General features: G+C 49.3%; 1 protein-coding gene across 6 annotated transcripts in view; it reads right to left on the minus strand.

Moving 5' to 3' along the window:
• Positions 1-6,246: 6,246 nt before the first annotated feature.
• The window catches only part of RNF157 (ring finger protein 157), a 79,554-nt gene continuing 66,456 nt past the window's right edge, over positions 6,247-19,344 (minus strand). For 5 of the 6 annotated variants that reach the window (XM_067547597.1, XM_067547600.1, XM_067547594.1 and 2 more), the window contains one exon: positions 6,247-8,479. In XM_067547597.1, coding sequence (XP_067403698.1) covers positions 8,352-8,479 — 128 coding nt within the window. In that variant the 3' untranslated portion in view covers positions 6,247-8,351. Of the gene's footprint in view, positions 8,480-11,011; positions 11,053-19,344 lie in introns of all 6 variants that reach the window. The other variant, XM_067547596.1, reaches the window with a different exon arrangement.

The raw sequence follows: 19,344 nt of genomic DNA on the forward strand, positions 1-19,344 counted from the left end.
GGAAAGGAATGAATACAACTCCCCTCCTGCATCACTCGCTGAAGGACTGGAAGGGGAGGGAAGCTGGGAATAGCTGAGGCTGTAGTAGCCCTGGTTTTCCTTCAGCCCCTGAGCCCTTCCCTGAATCACTGCGGAGATGCAGGCTGGTCAGTGCTGATATTTGCTGGCTGGCTACACCTGGCCACGTGTTTGTGACCAGACCAACTTCTGATCTCTTCCTGAAACCAGAGAACAACCTGTGCCACTGAGGTTTGCATCGCGACTTCCATGCAACATCACCACACACTGAGCCCTCGCCGGCCACGTGCCACCGAGTCACCCCAGGGATGGATTGGGCCCAACACGTTCCTATACAAATGCGACGGCTGCTGTCTTGGCTGACACACAGGGGGCCGGCAGAGCTAAAAGCACGAGCTGCTGGGGTTGTAACAGACTCACACTGTCTGCAGAACTGGCACGGAAGGGTCCTGACACACCCTGCCCACTGGATTACACAAGCAAACCGTGCAAGTTGCACTATACCGTGCAGGCAGTGGGGGGTGGAGTTGCCACTGGGGCACGTAGGGTGCTGCCCCGGTCAGAAGAACAAAGCAGGAAAATCAGGGCAACATACATTTACTTTTATCCTTGATTTTCCAAAGAAAGTATCCATGTAGGAAACCAGCTCTGGTGCCCCAGGCCTCCAAAGCAGCCCAGCTCCTACAATGCCATGAACAACCTGGGAGCTGCAGCTAAGGAACATCTTTGAAAGAGCATCTTGTGATAGCTGAGGACAGGGCTTCCCACTTTTGGCCCGCGGGGGCTCTCAGAATGGCCCGTGCTCCTCTCCTGCTGGCTGCAGAAGGGAGCTGCTGCTGCGTGAGGAACCAGGCAAAGCATGTTGCCACGGGGCTGAAAGATGGTGCAGGTTCCCCTCCCCTTGGCTGTAGCAGGGAGCAGGGCAAAGCGCTCTGCCTGGGTCCCTAGGTGCTGGGGTCCCTGCTGGAGCCAGAGGGAAGGGAGCACTGATCTCCCGTCCCCCCGGCTGCAGAAGGGAGCCGCTGCCTAGGCACCCAGGTGGAGCAGCTCCCTGCTGCAGCCAGGGGTATGGGAGATTCTCTTCGCTGAACTCCTTCCCGCTGGCTGCATTGGGCGGGCAGGGGGAGGGGAGGGGAGGAGAAGGGGCTGCTGGCAGAGTCTGGTGGCCCTTCAGGGTTATAAAAATCGTATTTGTGGCCCTCGAGCCAAAAAGGTTGGGAACCGCTGGCCTAGGACCATCGCCTCCAGATTCAAGGCCAGGACTTTGGACGAACCGAAGGGGAGGCTTCCCAGCCGAGAATCCATCTCAGGTTTAGCAGTGGGCAGGGCTTTGGGTGTTATGGGAATGCTCACGTGGACGCTCTTAGATCTCTTCTGTGTGTCCCCACCTTTGCTCCCACTGATTCAGCTCCCCCAGCGCTAGCACCCGTGGGAGCTCTAGTGTGAACAAAGCACTAGCAGCTGCGGGTGTTTTAACCACCCTGTCATCCAGGGCTGCTCCGAGTAGGATTAGACAAGACAGTGGTTAGAACCTGCAGCCCTGTCTACACTAGCGCTCCCAGTGGTGCCATCACTGGTGGGAAGTTGTTGAGGTGGGGGGAAGGGGAGCGTATGCAGACACTGGCAGGCAGTGCAGATGCGATCAGTAAAGCTCTTCATTTGTGGACCTTACCACTGAGTGGGTTTCGGGAGCTCCCACAACCTCTCAGTCCTTTCTTGGGGCATCTAGGCACGGTTACCAACCACATGGACAGCCACGGTGCCCAGCTAAACGTGTGCAAGTCTGTACCCGGTTTGGTATGGAGTTTTGTGCGCTAAGGCAAAATCTGACTCTGGGATTTTAACCGTAACCAGATGAAGTCTCCTGGGCCACGGAGGAAATGTGTCTCTGCCAGAGTGGGCAGCAGATCGGCTGGGAGAGAGCCTGCGAGTGGCTGTTTTCTACTTCATCCAAATCCTCCAGAAAATGATTTTCCTTCAAGGCTCGAATATCCAAGAGCTTCACTACAGCAGCTGCTTCATGGCCGGCAAGCAAGGAATCTGTGCGTTCGAGAGTCCACGGAACCACCAAGGAGGGGGTATGGCCTGGGACCGCCCTGAAATCAGACGTCACTTTACTCCACGCTCCCTTGTGCTCCCAGCACAACTCCTCTTGGTGTCACTCAGAACGTACCTGTCCTGCTCCACCATAAAGAGCCCTAGTTCCTTGTGCTCCTTACCTAGGAATCAGGGAGGTCATTAAACCTCCAGAGACCACCACATGGGCTTACAGCTTTAAGGTACGGTAGGCCAGGTCTACACTACCAACATGTATCAGTGTAACTATTTGACTCAAGGGTGTGACAAATCTATATCCCTGAGTGACATAGTTATACCGACCTAACCCTCCGTGTGGACGGCGCTACATCGGCGGGAGAAGCGCTCCGGTCAGCGGAGTCGTGTCTCTGCGAAAGCACGACAACGGCGCAGCTGTGCCTAGGCAGATCTGCACAGGAAGACGAGCCCTGAGTAATCTGCAGCCTTGCCTCCTGCAGATTCCCAGCCAGTCATTGCAGTTGAAAGCCTTCCGTCCTCACCCTGCACCAGATCCATCCGTACGGAGGGAAAACTTCCACTGACGCTAATGGGAACTTACCTGAATGAGAGGAAGTTAAATCGTGAACCAGGCTCCCTGGATTTGGCCCTGATGTGATTGTTCCCCAGTCTGCAAGATGAGTCATGGAAATCAACAGAGAGTAAATCCATTACTGAGGGTCATGACAATCAGTAGTTCCCATTTTTTAATAATTCCTTTTTAACATAAACTACCCAGCTTTAAAAAAAAAATTTGATGCCACACTAATTAGCTCTCCCGCCCCCCCACCCCAGTGATACGGCATCAAAGCAACGGGACAAGACTGGGAACCAAAGAGATCTAGACTTCAGTCTTTCATCTACCACAGTGACCCTTGAGCAAGTCACTTAATTGCTGTGCCTCAGTTTCTCAGGCTGGGGGATAATAATACAGACCTGCTACACAGGGATATTGGGATGATCATTATTTTATTTATTTGTATTGCAGTAGCCTCTAGGCATCACAGTCATGGACCATGGCCCCATTGCGCTAGATGCTGTACAAACACAACCCCCTGGGGTCCCTGCCCCAAAGAGCTTACAATCTAAGTAACATCCATCAGTGTCTTTATAGGGCTTTGCAATCCATGGATGGCAGGTGCTATAGACATGCAAATAATTGTTTATTAATTACTCATCAGCATCATGAAACTCCCTGCCCTAAACATAAAGACTCATTACATTAGTTTTCTTTCCTCAGTTGTACTTTTCTTAGAGTTGATCACAGCATTCGTTCTGGACTCTCATTTATGCTCTTCCCGCAGCTCTTATAAAACTCCTTTTTTGTGTTCCCTCTCCCCTTTCCATCAGGGAGAAGGGAATAATTTCTCCCCCTTGTGCAAGACTACATAGCCCATTCATCCTCTGTGGCGTAGCGATGTTTCTGGCTAACGCATGCCACCTGCTGATTGTAACCAATCACTGCATTCTGTCAGGGACCCACTAGTATATCCCAGACCTATAGGTAGACCCAGCAGCTGAGTCATCATGGATCAGCTGTAATCTGCATGGCTGGACAACACTGCACCAGATCTGCACTACACCAGATTTCAGAACATGAAATCTCTAGATCCATTTCATCCGTAGGAAAATAAGCCATTCAGAGATGACAGGGAATGAAATTCTTCCCTAGCTGAGCCCCCTGATCATCACGGCTCAGAAAAGTGTGAGCAAAACAGCCCCATTCACACTCCCTCATGCTGCATACGTCTTTATAACTCCAAACGTCTTAGCCCACATCAGAAAGGTGTTTGAAAAATTGGCCTGTGCAGGTTTTATCTGGCTGGTGAGCCTGTTGAGATACAGGGGCCCAAAGTTGCTTTCAGTTGCACCCCTGTAAATCTAGAGAACTCAGCTGGAGTCAGAAAAGTTATTCTGAATTTACTTCAGTGTAACGGAGAGAGGAATTTTGGCCCTCAATAGATGCATGATTTCCTTCATGAGACACACTAAAAAAACCAAGAACATGCTTGGAGCAAGATTTGGAACGGTTTCCCTTTCTTCTCGAGTTCATACCAGATGAAGAGCTAGGCTTATTGGTGAGAGACAAGGGCTCCACGGCAAGCGCATCTGTGAGTGGCTGGTAGCACCAGGACTCCCGAGCCAGTGCTGCACATCCCCATGAGTTGAGCGAAGGCTAGAGAGGGGGCTCTTCCACTTTTCCCTATAGCCCCATCTCGCCTCCAAACCCCATTGTGGGCAGCTCAAACTGTTTTGTCCTTCGACTCACCAAGAAGGATTCCTGCAGTCACTGGTGGGTCATGGCCCACAGCTGGAGAAGCACTCTGCTACAAAAGGCTAGGAGGAGTGTTTCTTCACCTCTGGCAGGGATTATGTAAACTCCCGCACAGAGCTCTGCCAGCCTGCCCCCACACTTGTCTGCAAATCACCTGCCAGTCCAATCCTGAACCAAATGGTTCTTCCAGAGGGTCTCACCTGGGCTTCTCCAGAGCACCCAATGCCCATCACATGGGCAGAGTTCCAGTAGGAATTATGTGAACCCAAGTATCTCAAGAGGGAAGGTTGCTACATTGGCCCTCTTGGCCACCGACATTAATTCATGTGTTCAGTTTGTTGCAATAAACAAAAGATGAAGACAGGACTCACCCTATCCTGCCTGCTTAAGCCATTCCTTCATGTAAGTACCTTAGGCAGTGCTTCCACTTCCTCCCGTTCCTTCACGGTGGTTCTGCAGCTCAGAAACACACAGACCGGACCGTTTGACACAGCATGGCTGTTCTTAGATGAGCTGGAAAAACCCTGACCAGGTCACCTTGTCCATCCAGGCCTGGTCTTTACCATCTGCTCAGTGGGACTCTTGATTTCCAGCCAGCACCCAGCTGTATGGCTGCTCAGACTGGGCTCTGGTGAGTCTCCAACAAGGAGACTGAACTGTTGACGCGCTGTTGAGAACAGAAAATCTGCCCCAGAGACTGATCCAAAGGCGGGAGGGCCTGGGGCAGGGCAGAGACAGACCAGATGACTGAGAGCCACAATGGCAACTTACCAGATCCCCAGGGTTGCCAGATCTAGAGAGCCACCTGATTTTTAAAATTCAAGCCCAAAGCCACAGTTCCTACACTGGGACCTTTCCAGAGAGAGGAACAGGAGATGCTTTTGGAGCCGAGTTCACCACCATTACCCTGCAGCAGGTCACCTTTGCCCTTATTCTGCACCTACAGGACAGCTGCCAAGGACCACCAGTGACAATTTATGTGGTGTGCGGGGTCCCCCGCCTGGCAATCTTTAGTGTTGGGAGAGAATGGGGATTCCTTACCCCGGCCACATGCCTGAGCTGGACACGCAGGAAAAGGAGAAATTCAGCCAGAGAGATGTGACCTGGTCATGTTTCTTAAGGGCCAGATTCCAAACACCTGCAATTCCCCTTGGCTTCAGTGGAAGTTGCGGCTGTTCAGCTCATTTCAAGACCCTGAAGGGAGAAGAGCTCTGTGCACAGACGAAGCAGCAGTAGCACTGGCTGAGCCGTGGCCTCGTGCCCTAGAAAAGGTAAAAATGGACCAGGAACCTGCAAAGGAAATGGACCCCTTCCATGTGCAAATCCAACCCACATTTCCAGTTAGTGGCTGCGTGTCCCATGTCAACAGGTTTATTCACAGTTAGAACCATGCAGCAATAAGTACATATGGCATCCCGATCATTGCCAAGTGCACCAGTGTGTATACAAGGGTGAGCATCCCCCACCCTGGTGCATGCAACCACAGGAACAGAATCACGCTGCAGATGCAGGTCGGGATTGTGCCACCTTCGTTCCTCTCCAAGGATCACTCTGGTCCCTGCAGAGTGAGAATCGCAGACATGCACCGCCTCGTATTGGAGCGCCTTTCCCCTCCTGCTGGAAAGAGCAGGTGCCCCAGGAAGGCAGGGTCCATCACGCTCAGGCCGCATCTGACGCACAGCTGTAGCATGGAGAAAACAGAGCGAAGGGCAGAAGTACGGGAGGTTCTGTCTGCGATTGGGTCATCGGTCTGTCGTAACCTACAGCAACGGTCCACAGAGCTCCAGCTCCCAATAAGCGTGACTACTACTCTTGATTGCTGCAGTGTTTTTTATTGAGGGGGGGTCTCTCAGGTAAGGAATATAACAAACACTCTGATGCTTCCTGAGTCAGCTGCATCATTCCTGGCATCCCGTCTGCACCTGCCCTCGGGCTTTACAACGGACCCCTTGGTAACTGCAGGAGAAGCCCAGGCCTTTCCTCTGTCCCAAGGGCAAGCTGAATGGTCCAGGGTGAGCACTTCACCCTACTGGTGACCTGTTACACTTTGCCCCGCCTTACCCTGCATCCTTAAAGAGCTGGCGTGGTAGGTGTAGAGACAGAGCCCGTCTCCCTGGAATCAATCTGTGCCCTTCGCCAAGTTGATCCAAGACTCAGTAACGAGTCTGCCTAGTGCCCCCACCTCCTCCCCCAAAAGGAAAATCTCGGTGTGAAAAGTGGGGGAGGAATGGTTCCAGCGAGGGAGGGCGGAAGCAGTGCACACGTCCTTGTTTGCCGACACTCGGCAAGGTGCTTTAGAAAGAAGGAACAAAGAGAGGGACTGAGTTTGTCCCTGCGATTGTTCCACAGCGAGGGGCAGCGGCAGGAAGTGAACACCCCTCCAGCTGAGACAAATGGAGCCTGCATGGCAGCAGTTTGGATGACTAGATGGAAAAGTCCCTCACCTGTCTCTTATAGGCTGTTAGTCCCCCGCTGTAGCTTTCATTGTAGGGAACTAGGCTACCATTTTCCTGACCCAGATCCTCTCGTGAAACACCAGACAGAAGGGTTGAAGATTAAGAAGTGAGCCCCCGCCTCCCTGTCAATAATTGCTCTTCATCTGGTCTCTTGCTGAGTCCCAGCTCAGGGCAGCAGCGCTAGGTTATTGCTTGGTTTTGTTTGGCAGAAGGAAGGAAGGCCTGGAGCAGGAGGACGCCAGCGGCAGGAGGAGGGCAAGGGGGCCAGGGGTGATGTTTTGAAGGCGCAAAAGCAGCAGCATTTAAAGCACAAATTTGCAGGCTTGAACCTCATGAGTCAATCTCAGTTCGGGTGAAGACATCACCACCTGGCAGGGCAAGAGAAAGGGCTGAGCAACTGTGAATATGCACGCACAACCACATGCACATCGGCACGTACATCAGTCTACCTATGCAGAGTTAAGTGCACCCATTCAGGGAGGCCAGCCCTCATTTGTAAGCACACCTGCTTGTACGTGCCAGCAGCGCGGTCCTTATGGGTGGGTGCAAGCCTGCCCCGTGGAGGCTCATCACGTACACTAGCAGCCAAATCCTGATCCCACTGACATAGACGGGCACATTCCCAGTGACTCGAATGAGATCAGGATTTAGGTTACGTGGGCGTATGCTCACGCCTTGGGGAACTTAACCTGCAGAGTGCGTGCAGCTGAGCGAGCAAAGTGGCTGCCGTCTGCTTGCAAAGAGGTAGAAGGGTGCGTGCACAGAGATCGGCACAGGTGAGCATGCACTGACTGTGAGCATCTCCATCCACGCAGACGAGCCTGTACAGCTCGGCTTGCCCCAGTCATGCTCTGCCCTTCGCCAACCACCACCATGTGCAGGCAGCACCCATCTCTCCAGCCCAGAGCCTAACGCTCATGCCTCTCCCCCCCCTCCCTGGCTGGAGGGCCAGTGTCCTGCAGGCCCTGGAGCCGTCTCCAGCAGGGTCACACCCAGCCTCGTCAACCGTGCAGCGCTGGCCTGGCCTAGATAAGAAGTTAGAGTCTCAAGCATCAGAAAAGACAGGAAAGAAGAGGCAGGAGTGGAGGGAGGGTACAAAACATGGGCTCTTTCCTCCCCTCATAGCTGGTCACCCCACTGAAGGTGGGGGTTAGGGGGAGAAGAACCAGCTAGCCCTTGTCCACAGCCCATGGACAGCTGTTGGGAGGAGACTGGAAAGCCTCAGACCTAGGGAGCCATGCTTCCTTCATTCAATCGAAACCCCTTCTGCTGTTACCAAGGTGAGCCCAGTTTGTCTTAGCATAAATATTGGGACGGGGCCACAGCGAGGAGCGTGCAGACGTCCAGGTGAAATTAGGTAAAAATCAGTATCGCTACGTCCGCCGTATTTGAGGTGTTAATGGCCACAGAGCCGCGGCTCTGTGTTTCTTTAGTGTTAGGGAAGTGTGTGTAGGGGGTGAGGGCGGCTTTGCCCTCCATCCAGGGTGATGCTGGAATGAGCATGCAGTCCTGCAGAGCGTGGAGTCTCTTCAGACAGACAGTGCCCCCATCGTGCACTGCATATTGTCGTCGTCTTCCATATTGATGCTGCTGGAAGATAGATGGTACCTCTGGACTTGCCCACGGGTCAGGTCATTGTCATCTGACCCCTTGATGCCTGGAGAAGAGAAAACGGTGATTATACGCTGCACAGTGGGGCCCAGTGTCAACAGAGAGCAGGGGCCCCCAGCCATACCACTTGATATTTTAAATCTGGGCCCAGAGTGGAATTGCCATATAGCTGGAGATGGACGGGATGGAGCAGCAGGAATCTAGGGGGATTAGCTCTGCCAAATGCCAGCAGCTGGGTTTTGGACTCTTGAAAAATTACAGCGGTCTGGTCTCCTCGCTGGACCCCATTTATCCAAACTTCTACAAGATCATGGGCAGGGGCAGAGTTTCAGATAAACAGGTAAGTTCACGAACAGTGGAGCGCTACGTAAAGTGAAACAGAACGCGCCTCACATTGCTTCGGCACTTTGCAAATTACCAGTAGTGATTTCAGCTGGAGGAAAACCTCATCTTAGAGCAACCTGTACCGTGAAAAATGATTTCACTCTAGCTGGTGTTGGAAAGACCTTCTGCACAATAAACACTGTTGGAGACTGTCCTGACTGAAATCCTTATCGGTGCAGGGTAACGATCCTCACTTGGAATCTTTTTCCAACACTGGCTTCCACCGTACAATGAAGACAGGAAACCATGGCCTCAAAGCGGCGCTGGTTTCAGCAGGGCAAGTATTGCCCTGCAAATGCTCAACGGCTCCTTGCTATGGAAATAACTGGGATAAACTCTTCAGTCACAACATACAACAGCAACAAACATCCATTGTGTATCTTAATTACCTGGCTTTCAAACAGAGCCTGCAGCTGCAGAAAAACTAAAAAAAATAACCCCTAGGTTGAGCTGGGATTTTTGCTCAGTGCAGGAAGCGTGTGTGTGCGTTGATTTGGCCCAGAGGTATAACATTTTTGCCCAGGAAATGTATAATGCTTAGCCCGCCTGTAGCGCAATGCTAAAGGAGGTGACTAACTTCTGGGAGTTTGCATCAAGCTTCACCAGCCTTATAGTATTTCGCTCCAGAATCAAAACGGCACCACCCATCTTGTTTATTTGCTGAGAGAATGAAGAAACATCCCATGAGAGGGGGGGTTTTCCCACCTCAGCAACTGCAGGCCTTGCAGAGACCCACACCTAACGGGGGCGCGACCCCCTGAAATGGCAATGCTTAAGTCACAGTGTTACGCTGCCATGATTTCAGTGCTGATGCCAGCGCTGAAAGCAACCATGGAAAAGCAGTGTCAGGACATCATCTGGGATTGTCTTCTGGGTGTCAGCAAGGCGCCTGCAATACTGGGCCATGCAAATCTATGGCGTAACGCCACTGACTGCCATGGAATTACATTAAGGATGAATTTGGCCCATCAGCTGCTTGCCCCTTCCTTCCTGACGGCTGGGAAGATGAAGAGGGATCCCAGGGCTCAGCATTTCCCTCACCACCTTGAGTGCATCATGGGGAGAGCTCGGGCCACCTGCCCGAGACTAGGTAGGGCCTGAGATGCTCCGCTCGGATGTGTGGGCCCCTCACCGCCACACATTGGGCCAGCCAGAGCCAAAGGCTGCCTATCTCTGGTCTAGATGCACAGGGGATTTTTTCAGGATTAAAAGTCACTCGTTCGACACATACTTTCACCCAGCATAAAGTCAATAGAAACCAGTTAAATGCAGAAGGTTAAGGGAGGTTGAAAGACCTTAACTCCTAATACACACACAGAAGCCATCAGGATTCTCAGGATTTAAAATGTGGATGTTGGATGGGGGGGAGCTCTGTTTAGCTTTGCACCCCTGTTTTCAAAGCAGTGCACAGGGATTTCAGGCCAGATTGTTAAAGGTATTTTAAGCTCTTATCTCCGGTTGATTTCAACGGGAGACAGGCACCTAAATACCTTTCAAACTCTGGCCCTTCTAGGCCACAGGAGACAAATAGTTTAAAACCCTACAGGAAGATCTCTCTAGGGAGAAACCATTTTGTCAATTAACTCCAATACGGGCCCCACAACCTGCCCTCCCCCTCCAAACCAATCTTCCATTATGCCACTGAGAGCTAGTTTATCTGCTAATTTGTTCTCTACAAATCACCCAAAAGTATTATTTTTGATTGGTTGGTTTTTTGCAAAGGGCACGTGAACTGCACTGGGATTGGCTGTTTCCCTTTGCTTGTGGATGGGTAGCCCACGCCGACAGAAGTCACTGAAGCCTTTACTTTACAAAACCAGGGCTGGGGACAGGAGGAGAGCAGCCCAGCTTCAGAATAAGCCCCCAAAATAAGTTCGGTCTTTCATGCTAAATCCAAGCAGCAGGCCCCATTCTCCTTTGCCCTGCACTCCGTGGCACCCACGTGCATTGGTGTCAATGAGAACCCAAGGTGCAGAGCAAGAGCGATCCAGGAGCACTGCGTTTGGAAATCCCCTCTGACGTTATCAAGGGGACGTGCTCACCATCAAGGCGCATGGGGGACAGGATAGATTTTTTTCTCATTAATCAGGGCATGGGGCAACTCTGCTGAGCAAAAGACTAAAAAAAAAAAAAAAAAAAAAAAATCAAACAGTCAAATGAGAGTGAGGGTTGTCAGACTTTGTGTATCTCATACCTATTCATCAATGTTTATAGGGCAGGACTCCGGAACCGCGGCTGTTCAGTAGAAAAGACCAAAAGCAAATGGTGAACAAAAGACACGCCCATCCGCACACGCGCGCACACCCCTCCCAAACTAGCAATACACAGGAGGTTTGTTACACTGTGATTCTCAGACTACCGCAGAAAGCTCTCTATGAAAACCCTGCCACGCCCTGACTGTGTTAACCTGACGTTCCTTAGAGACCATCTGAGCTGCCTGGGAAGGGAGGAATGGAAGGGACCCGCACTGGCTACCTAGGGGGCAGAAAGGATAGAAGTTGCACCGAGGGGGCGCTGGATTTCACATGTCATGCCATTAAAACTGCTGGGTTGGGAAACAAAGCCACGTGTTCGAGCATGGCCTTAGCACTCGACGCTGTACGAGCTGAATGGCACATCCACAGCATATGAACTCCCTGGTGTACAGAGGAGTTCTCCATCTATTAAAACACAGACGGGCGTGAATGGTTAAATCCAATCCATGAGAGCACAGCAGAAGACAGGTCGTGAGAACAGGGCTGGACAGCTCACTTCAAGCCAGGCTCCTTTTAGAAAGAGATACACCGACTTCCCCACTTCCCTGTGGGCTCTTCCTCCCAAACTCCCGTCTGGCCCCCGGGATCTGCACTGCTCCCTCATCTGTCCTCCTGACTGCCGAAGAGAAGGAAACAGATGTGTCCTCGTGATAAAAGGTTATGGCATGGGTTCACGACTCCTGCTTTGGGGGTGCAGCAGTACCCCAAACCTTCCTGCCACAAAACCCAGCGGGCCTGATCGCACCTGCCCTGGTTTTGCACCAATTTATCTCCACTGATGTCAATAGAGATGGTCCTGATTTAACCTAGTCTATGTGAGAACAGGCTTTGGACCCACGGAGCTGACACTGCACAGGCTTTCTGTGGGAGATGTCTGCAAGGTGTAGGGATCAGGCCGACCAAGGGGTTTTCAGCTGGTGTTTTCAAAGAACCTAAAGCAGGCAGAAGCCCAAGTCCTGCAGAACTGGAGTGGAAGTTTAGCACCCAATGAACGTAGAACTTTTTGACAATACATGTCCTTGATTCCCTTTATGCACCCTCTGCCACTCGAATTACGCTGGGACAATACTAATAGGACTTTCTCTAATGGATTTAGAGGATGCTAATCACCATAGCATATAGCCACCATCCTATATTTGTCATCCTGGCCAAAGTAACCACATCGGCATGGGCACCCCGGGCCAGCCAGAATATGCACCCAATATAACAATGTTCTTACAGTGCTAATTTGGGCTGGGTTCATTGCAACCCTCGAAGAGTATTAAGATCAAGTCCCCACTGCAGATTAGATATTGTTAAAGGGATTCAGGGTTTCCATTGTTGATTTTTATTTTCCAGGATTTAGATCTCCACCCTGCCCCTGCTCTCCACCTTTGAAAACCTGGCCTAATGGATCTCAGGATAGTCTTGTAGCTGCACTTCCAGCTCCTGCCCCTCCTGCCTTTCACTCTTCTTGGTGTTTTAGGTTTGGATCTCCTGCTTTCCTTCTGGTCTGCACTCCTTTAAGGGTCACACACTGAGAATTCTATGAAGATAGTCACTTACAAGAAAAAGAAGAGAGGCTCAAGCCCTGATTCAGCAAAGCGCTTAAGCCCCAGTGACTTGGTGGGACTTAACCACCTCCATAAGTGCTTCGCACCCCCAAAGCCTACGGAGCAATTGCCAAATTTCAGTCTGCTTCAGCATACTCAGTCAGAACTGAGCTTGCACTTGGCAAAGAAGTGCAGTATTGCTATGTTACATTGAGAAGGAAACTCACCCAACAAAAGCTGTGTGAATAGAAAAGGAGAGTGAGTGAAATCACCCAGGGAGTTCACCAGGAAGGATGCTCTAGCAATGAGGCAGCACGCCATTTTGTTAACCTAGTAGTCACTGTTGGGAAAATCTTTGTCTGTGAAGTGCCTTGGGGCCATTTTCTCCTGGCCTCTGGGCACTAAGTAGTCAAACACTGGTTTGTACAATGTATTATAGCACATGTATTACACCAGAGACCCCAAGGGATTGAGAAACTATGGGCCTGACCCTATTTCCGCTGACTTAAATAGAAGTTGGATCACATGCTAGAAGCACTCATGAGGATTCCTTTTCATGATCAGTGAATTGCAGACCCTATAATGATATGCTCACTTAGAGTATGTTATTCAGGCTGTAGCTGTCTCTGCTGTATAGTGTTCCAAACAGGGCAGTCCTGGTAAACAAGGAAGACAAAGCTAGAACTCAAGCTGGGTGAAAGCCTGTTTGTTTGGAAGTGTAGTTTGTAATGTTTTCCTTAACAAATGGCTCTTGCTTAAGACAGTGATTCCATATATTATGACAGCTCTGACTGGGATAAAACACACTGACTTTTAAAACAGTGAGCTGCAATATTAAATATTTCAAGAGAGGAAGGGAATACCTTTCCCCAAGAGGTATTTGTCCATATGAGATCTGCTGGATGCTCATTTTATATTACAATGTCCAAAGCTGATTAATGGGCATTTTACCGCGCACACTCTCTTGGCCTTTAATGTAGCTATGCTCTTCTGAAAGAAGTGTTATGGCAGAAAGTAAAATTACATAAGCATCATGTAAACAGGGTGTACTACCACCATGCAGCTTTCTGTGGAGGACTGTGCTGTGTCTCTAGTTGAGTGAATTACTCTGAAAGTAAATAACAGTATTAAACAGTATGAGCTTGACTCTGAATTCATGTCAGTGCAGTTTTACACTGGTGTATTCCCACTGATTTCAGAGGAATCACATCTGATCATGCTGACAGGAATTCAGAACTGGGGCCAATGGCCAAAACTGACAAGACTTCAGAGCTCAATCAAGGATGTATTACTCAAAGGTGTTGAGGAACTCAGTTTCGTCCCAATGCAGTCAATGGACGCTGCCACTGATCAGCAATTTTGAAAATTCAAGCCCTTAATACAGGGTGCTATCTCTAGACACCCACACTGCAAAATGAGGTCCCCATTTAACGGAGATGTACACCGTATATTGCAAAGTGTATCCAATTAAACCTCCTGCTGGCTTTGTACAGTACATTCAAATCATTCCTCAATAGCAGAGCTATCTTTTGCTAATTGACATTAGGAGCCTAATTCTCATTTACATCACACTTTTTATACCCACTTTACAATGCTGTGGCAGTGTAAAGGGGCTTTAGTAAAAACAATGAATAAGGCTTGCTTCACTGCAGAGTTAGTCCAGGCTCTTACTGGGGTGTCGCCCCAAAACCCCTCCTGTCCAAACACAAAACCCTCTCATCCAAACTCAGAACAGCCGGCCCAGCTGCCGGTGTGCTTAGAGTCCAGGGTTTGCTTTCACTTGGGGAAGTAACCCACCCAACTTTACAGTGAGGATGCAGGCTAAGCCACTTGAGGGCTGAGAGTCCTCCAATGCCTTCCCAGAATTCCACCCAGGTGCCCAGAAGAACAGACAAGTTCTCGCATGATTAACTGGGAAGCGATCATAGAACAGCTGTTACTACAGCACAAAGCACCATTCGGATAAACCCCCACAAGTCACTAGCCTAGTGACACACCTGGGAGCACAACACCATGAGGATTGGAGCTGCTCACACCTGAGCTGAGCTACCAGATGACTCAGACCCAGGTGCCGGTCACCTAGGTGAACTCCACAGTGAAGACACAGACTCTAAAAGTTTTGCTGTGGCATCCAAATGCCAACGTTTTTACATCAAAGATTATTTGCCATTTTGTGGAATTATGTTTCTAGTGTCAACTGGTTTTTCATTTTAAGGTTGATCTAAAGAGCTACACAAGTAAATCTCCAGGACCCAGAGGTGACAGAAAATTAACTAGATGAGAAAACACTTTAAGAGCTAGACACTGCATCACTAAAATGCCTCATCACACAGAACTGGATGAGTGAGGAGAGTCCCTGAAAGATCAGAAGGCAGCATTCCACAGGGAGACTTGATAAAATGGTATCGATTATATACATTCCTTCATGTAACCCCAATCATAGAAATGTAGGGCTGGACGGGACCTCAAGAACTCATCAAGTCCAGCCCCCTGCGCTGAAGCAGGACCAAGTAAACCTAGACCATCCCTGACAAGTGTTTGTCCAACCTGTTCTTAAAAACCTCCAGGGAGGGGGATTCCACACCCTCCCTTGGAAGTCGGTTCCAGAGCTTAATTACCTTCAGAGTTAGAAAGCTTTTTCCTAATATCTAAACTAAATCTCAGTTGCTACTGATTAAGTCCATTACTTTCTATCCTACCTTTAGTGGATATGGAGAATAATGGATCCTCATCCTCTCAATATCAGCCCTTACTATATTTGAAGACTTATCAGGTCCATCCCGTCTTCCCTTCTCAAGACTAAAAGTCCCCCTTAACCTTTCCTCATGGGTTAGGTTTTCTAAACCTTTTATATTTTTGTTGCTCTCATTTCAACTCTCTCCAATTTGTTCACATCTTTCCCACAGTACTTCAGCTGAGGCCTCACCAGTGGCGAGTACAGTCAGACAATTACCTCCCCTGCCTTACACACGACACTCCTGTAAATACACCCCAGAATGATATTTACCTTTTTCGCAACGGCATCACAACGGACTCTCATTCAATTTGTGATCCACTGTAACCCCCAGATCCTTTTCAGCAGTACTACCGCCTACCCAGTTATTCCCCGTTTTGTAGCTCTCCATTTGATGTTTTCTTTCCTACATGAAGTACTTTGCACTTATCTTTATTGAATTTCATCTTGTTGAATTCAGACCAATTCTCCAATTTGTAAAGGTTGTTTTGAATTCTAATCCTGGTCTCCAAAATGCTTGCAACCCTTCACAGAGTGGTGTCATCCACACGTTATAAACACACTTTCCACTCCATTATCCAAGTCATTAATGAAAATATTGAACAGTACTTGATCCAGGACTGATGCCTGCAGGATCCCACTAGATACATTCTCCCAGTATGAGAGCAAACTACTGATAACTACTCTTTGAGTACAGTCTTTCAACTGGTTGTTTGGCTACCTTATAGTAATTTCATCTAGACCACATTTCCCTAGTTTGCTTATGAGACTGTCATGTGGGACTGTGTCAAAAGTCTTGCTCAACTAAAGATATATCACATCCACCGCTTCCCCTCCATCCATCAGGCTGGGCACCCTGTCAAAGAAGGAAATTAGATTGGTTTGGCATGATTTGTTCTTGACAAATCCATGCTGGCTATTCTTTATAATCCTATTATCCTCTAGGTGCTCACAAACGGATTGTTTAATAATTTGTTCCAGTATCTTTCGGGGTATCAAAATTAAGCTGACTGGTCTATAATTCCCGGGTCTTCTTTGTTCCTCCATTTAAAGATAGATTCTATGCTTGCCCTTCTCCAGACCTCTAGGACCTCACCCATCCTTCAAGAGTTCTCAAAGATAATTGCTTCAGTTACTACCTTAAGTATCCCAGGATGAATTTCATCAGGCACTGCTGACTTGAATACATCTAATTTATCTCAATTTTCTTTCGCCTGCTCTTTCCCTACTTTGGCTTGCATTCCTTCCCCCTTGTTAATATTAATTGTGTTGAGTTATCTGGTCACCATTAACTTTTTTAGTGAAGACTGAAGCAAAATAGGCATTAAATGCCTCAGCCTTCTTGAGGTCATCAGTTATTAGCTCACCTTCCCTGCTAAAGGGACTACCTACACTTTCCTCCATCTTTCTTGCTTCAGTGGTCTTTTGATCAGATCCATAATGACTAGCTCTTAGAAGAGCATCCATAATACAAGTTAGCCATTTGAAATAAGTTGGCTGCAGAAATGCTTACACCTCTAGTAATTTCCACAATTATAACAAGGGCCCTTGATTCAGAATAGCCTGTCATGTTTATTGAAACCTTGTCCCTGCTGTGAGGTCTGCAGCATAACCGAGACCGTCTTGGGCTGTATCACGTCTCCCCGCGGGATGCTGCCTTGTGATCTTTCCAAGGATGCTCCTACCTAATTCTGCTCTAAAGAGACATCTGCAGCAGTGAAAGGAGTGATCAAATGTTTCTGCTTTCATGTATCATTTCCAAGGCTGACCATTTAGCACGGAAAAAGGCATTGGTTCAACATGGCAGCCCCCCTCCAAATAAATAAATAAATAAATAAATACAGAAAACACAGGGAGGGGAGGCCCAGGGTCAACCCCATTTGGGGCAAAATTCTTTCAATAAAAAATATATTACACCATTTCAACTCCTGGTCATTCTTAGAGGTTGCACAACACTGGATGTCTACAAATCCACATTTATGAGAACTGACAGGAAATTGCTCATCCGTGGGCTGCCTGGAGGTGGAAAGACCACAATTTGTTATGAAAACGCTATCAGGGGCATGTCTTTTGTCACAAAACCCATGACTGTGACAAACAGAGCCTTAGACCGTTCAACGGTTGTGTGGCCACCGCTTTCAATCAACCTGGATGGAATCAGAACTACACATGCAATTTTCCTGAAATCGTTGCATGGACATATGCACATGAAGACAGCAGTTGGCCGCATCAAAGCTGCAGGAAAGAAACTCAGGTTTGCCCCCCCTTTTAAATCTCTGGTTGCTTCTTGCTGTGCATGCTGCCTTCTGCATCCATAATCTCTATTTTTAAGTTGATGTGTGGCATGGAAACTTTGGAAAATGCACCCCCTTTTAAAAAAAATGTAGCATTTGTTGGCTTAGTAGTCTTCAAGATCAGTTTTGTTGTAAAGCAAAGTAAGTTGGAACATCAAGATTAAAGGCGCTAGCTGTTGCTGGTGCATTAGGCAGAGAAAAGATAGGTGGGGCTGTGATAGGTGCAACAGAGCCAGCCCCACAGCAGAAGGGGTATTGTCAAACATATACTGCAAATGTCTGAAAGAAACAAGACATTCTTCTCATTGTCTCCACCTCTTTTTGTGCATCAAGATCGACACGTGAATATACGTGGGGCAGAGCCTCAGCTGGTGGGAAACTGACTCTGGTGGAGTTTCGCAGATGTACACCAGCCGAGAATCTGGCCTGTGCCTGCATGTGCTGTACTGCGAAGAGCTGCTCCTTTTCTCTGCTGATTCAATCACCTATTCACTAAGGGCCTGAGCCAATGTCCATTGAAGTACATGGGAGTCATTGGATCAGGTCCTAGATCTACCATGAACCCTCCTCGAATGGTTTCATCGGGAATCACCCGCCCTCATGATCCATCATGTAACTTCCTTTCCGGCCTGACTTCCCTTCCATCTACACCACCTCTATCCCTCTCCAGAGAGCTGCGTTTCTATCCACACGACCTACCCTCAGCATCTATTCTCAGAGTCAGCTTTTCACCCAAGGAACATTTTAGGAAGGAAACCCAGAGAACAAACTCAGAGCTAAGGAGGCAGGGAGGAAGAAAGGACTGGACCCTGGAGTAAAGTGACAACCCAGCCCCTATTAAACCAGCTGGCTTCCATGAAGAGCTCTACACAGAGGGTTAGGAGCCACTCTGGGGAAGGGGAAATTGCTCAGAGACTGGAGAAGAAGTTGAGAAAAAGAAACTCAGGACCAGAACACGCTCAGAGCCTCTGCCCCTAGACAGACACTGTGCAGGCCCGTGGGAGGCGGCAGGGACTGTGTGTCTCCGCGGACAGGCAATCTTGAGGTGTTGTGCTCTGCTGCGCTTCACGTATGCGTTCCCCACCCAACCTCCGTCTCCCCCCGGTGAGTAGTGCTGTCCGCTTTGAAGCAGGAGATGGACTCGAGCAGAGATGCAGGGTGCCCTGAGCCCGGGCTGCACCCCACGGCCAAGGCAGAAGAGAGCTCTACACCGGGACTCACAAGCAGCAAAGCCGCCATGCAGGCCGGAGGATGGACACCACGTCTGGCGCCTGCGTATTCAGTGCCCAATTTATTCCACAAGGGCTCCTTAGATTTGGCCTTCTCCATGCTCCATTAAAACACAGCAGCAGCTACGCTCTGCAGGGCCAGATTCTGCTCTCGGTTACGTGGATGCAAACCATCGCAATGACACTACTGAATCCAACGCAGGTAATCTGGATTCACAGCAGTGGAATACAGCGGAATCTGGCCCTGAGTGTTTTTTCGATCTCCCTTATCTGCCACTACGTGGCTGACCCATTAGCAAAAGGAAACAAGCGCAGGAATGTGGTTTAAAACAACCTTGAAACGGGGCACCGCTGTGGTTAACGAGACCTTCAGCTAGGATGCTCCTAGCTCTGGGCTACTATGTGGAGTCACCTCTTACCAGATCCAGAGCATACAGGGAAGGAGCTGAGTGTCTCTTCGACCCAATCATTCCCACCATCCCT

The sequence above is a fragment of the Emydura macquarii genome, unplaced genomic scaffold (assembly GCF_026122565.2).
Source record: "Emydura macquarii macquarii isolate MOO-44397 ecotype Brisbane River unplaced genomic scaffold, CSIRO-AGI_Emac_v2 contig_1230, whole genome shotgun sequence".
In the NCBI taxonomy this organism is placed as follows: Eukaryota; Metazoa; Chordata; order Testudines; family Chelidae; genus Emydura; species Emydura macquarii.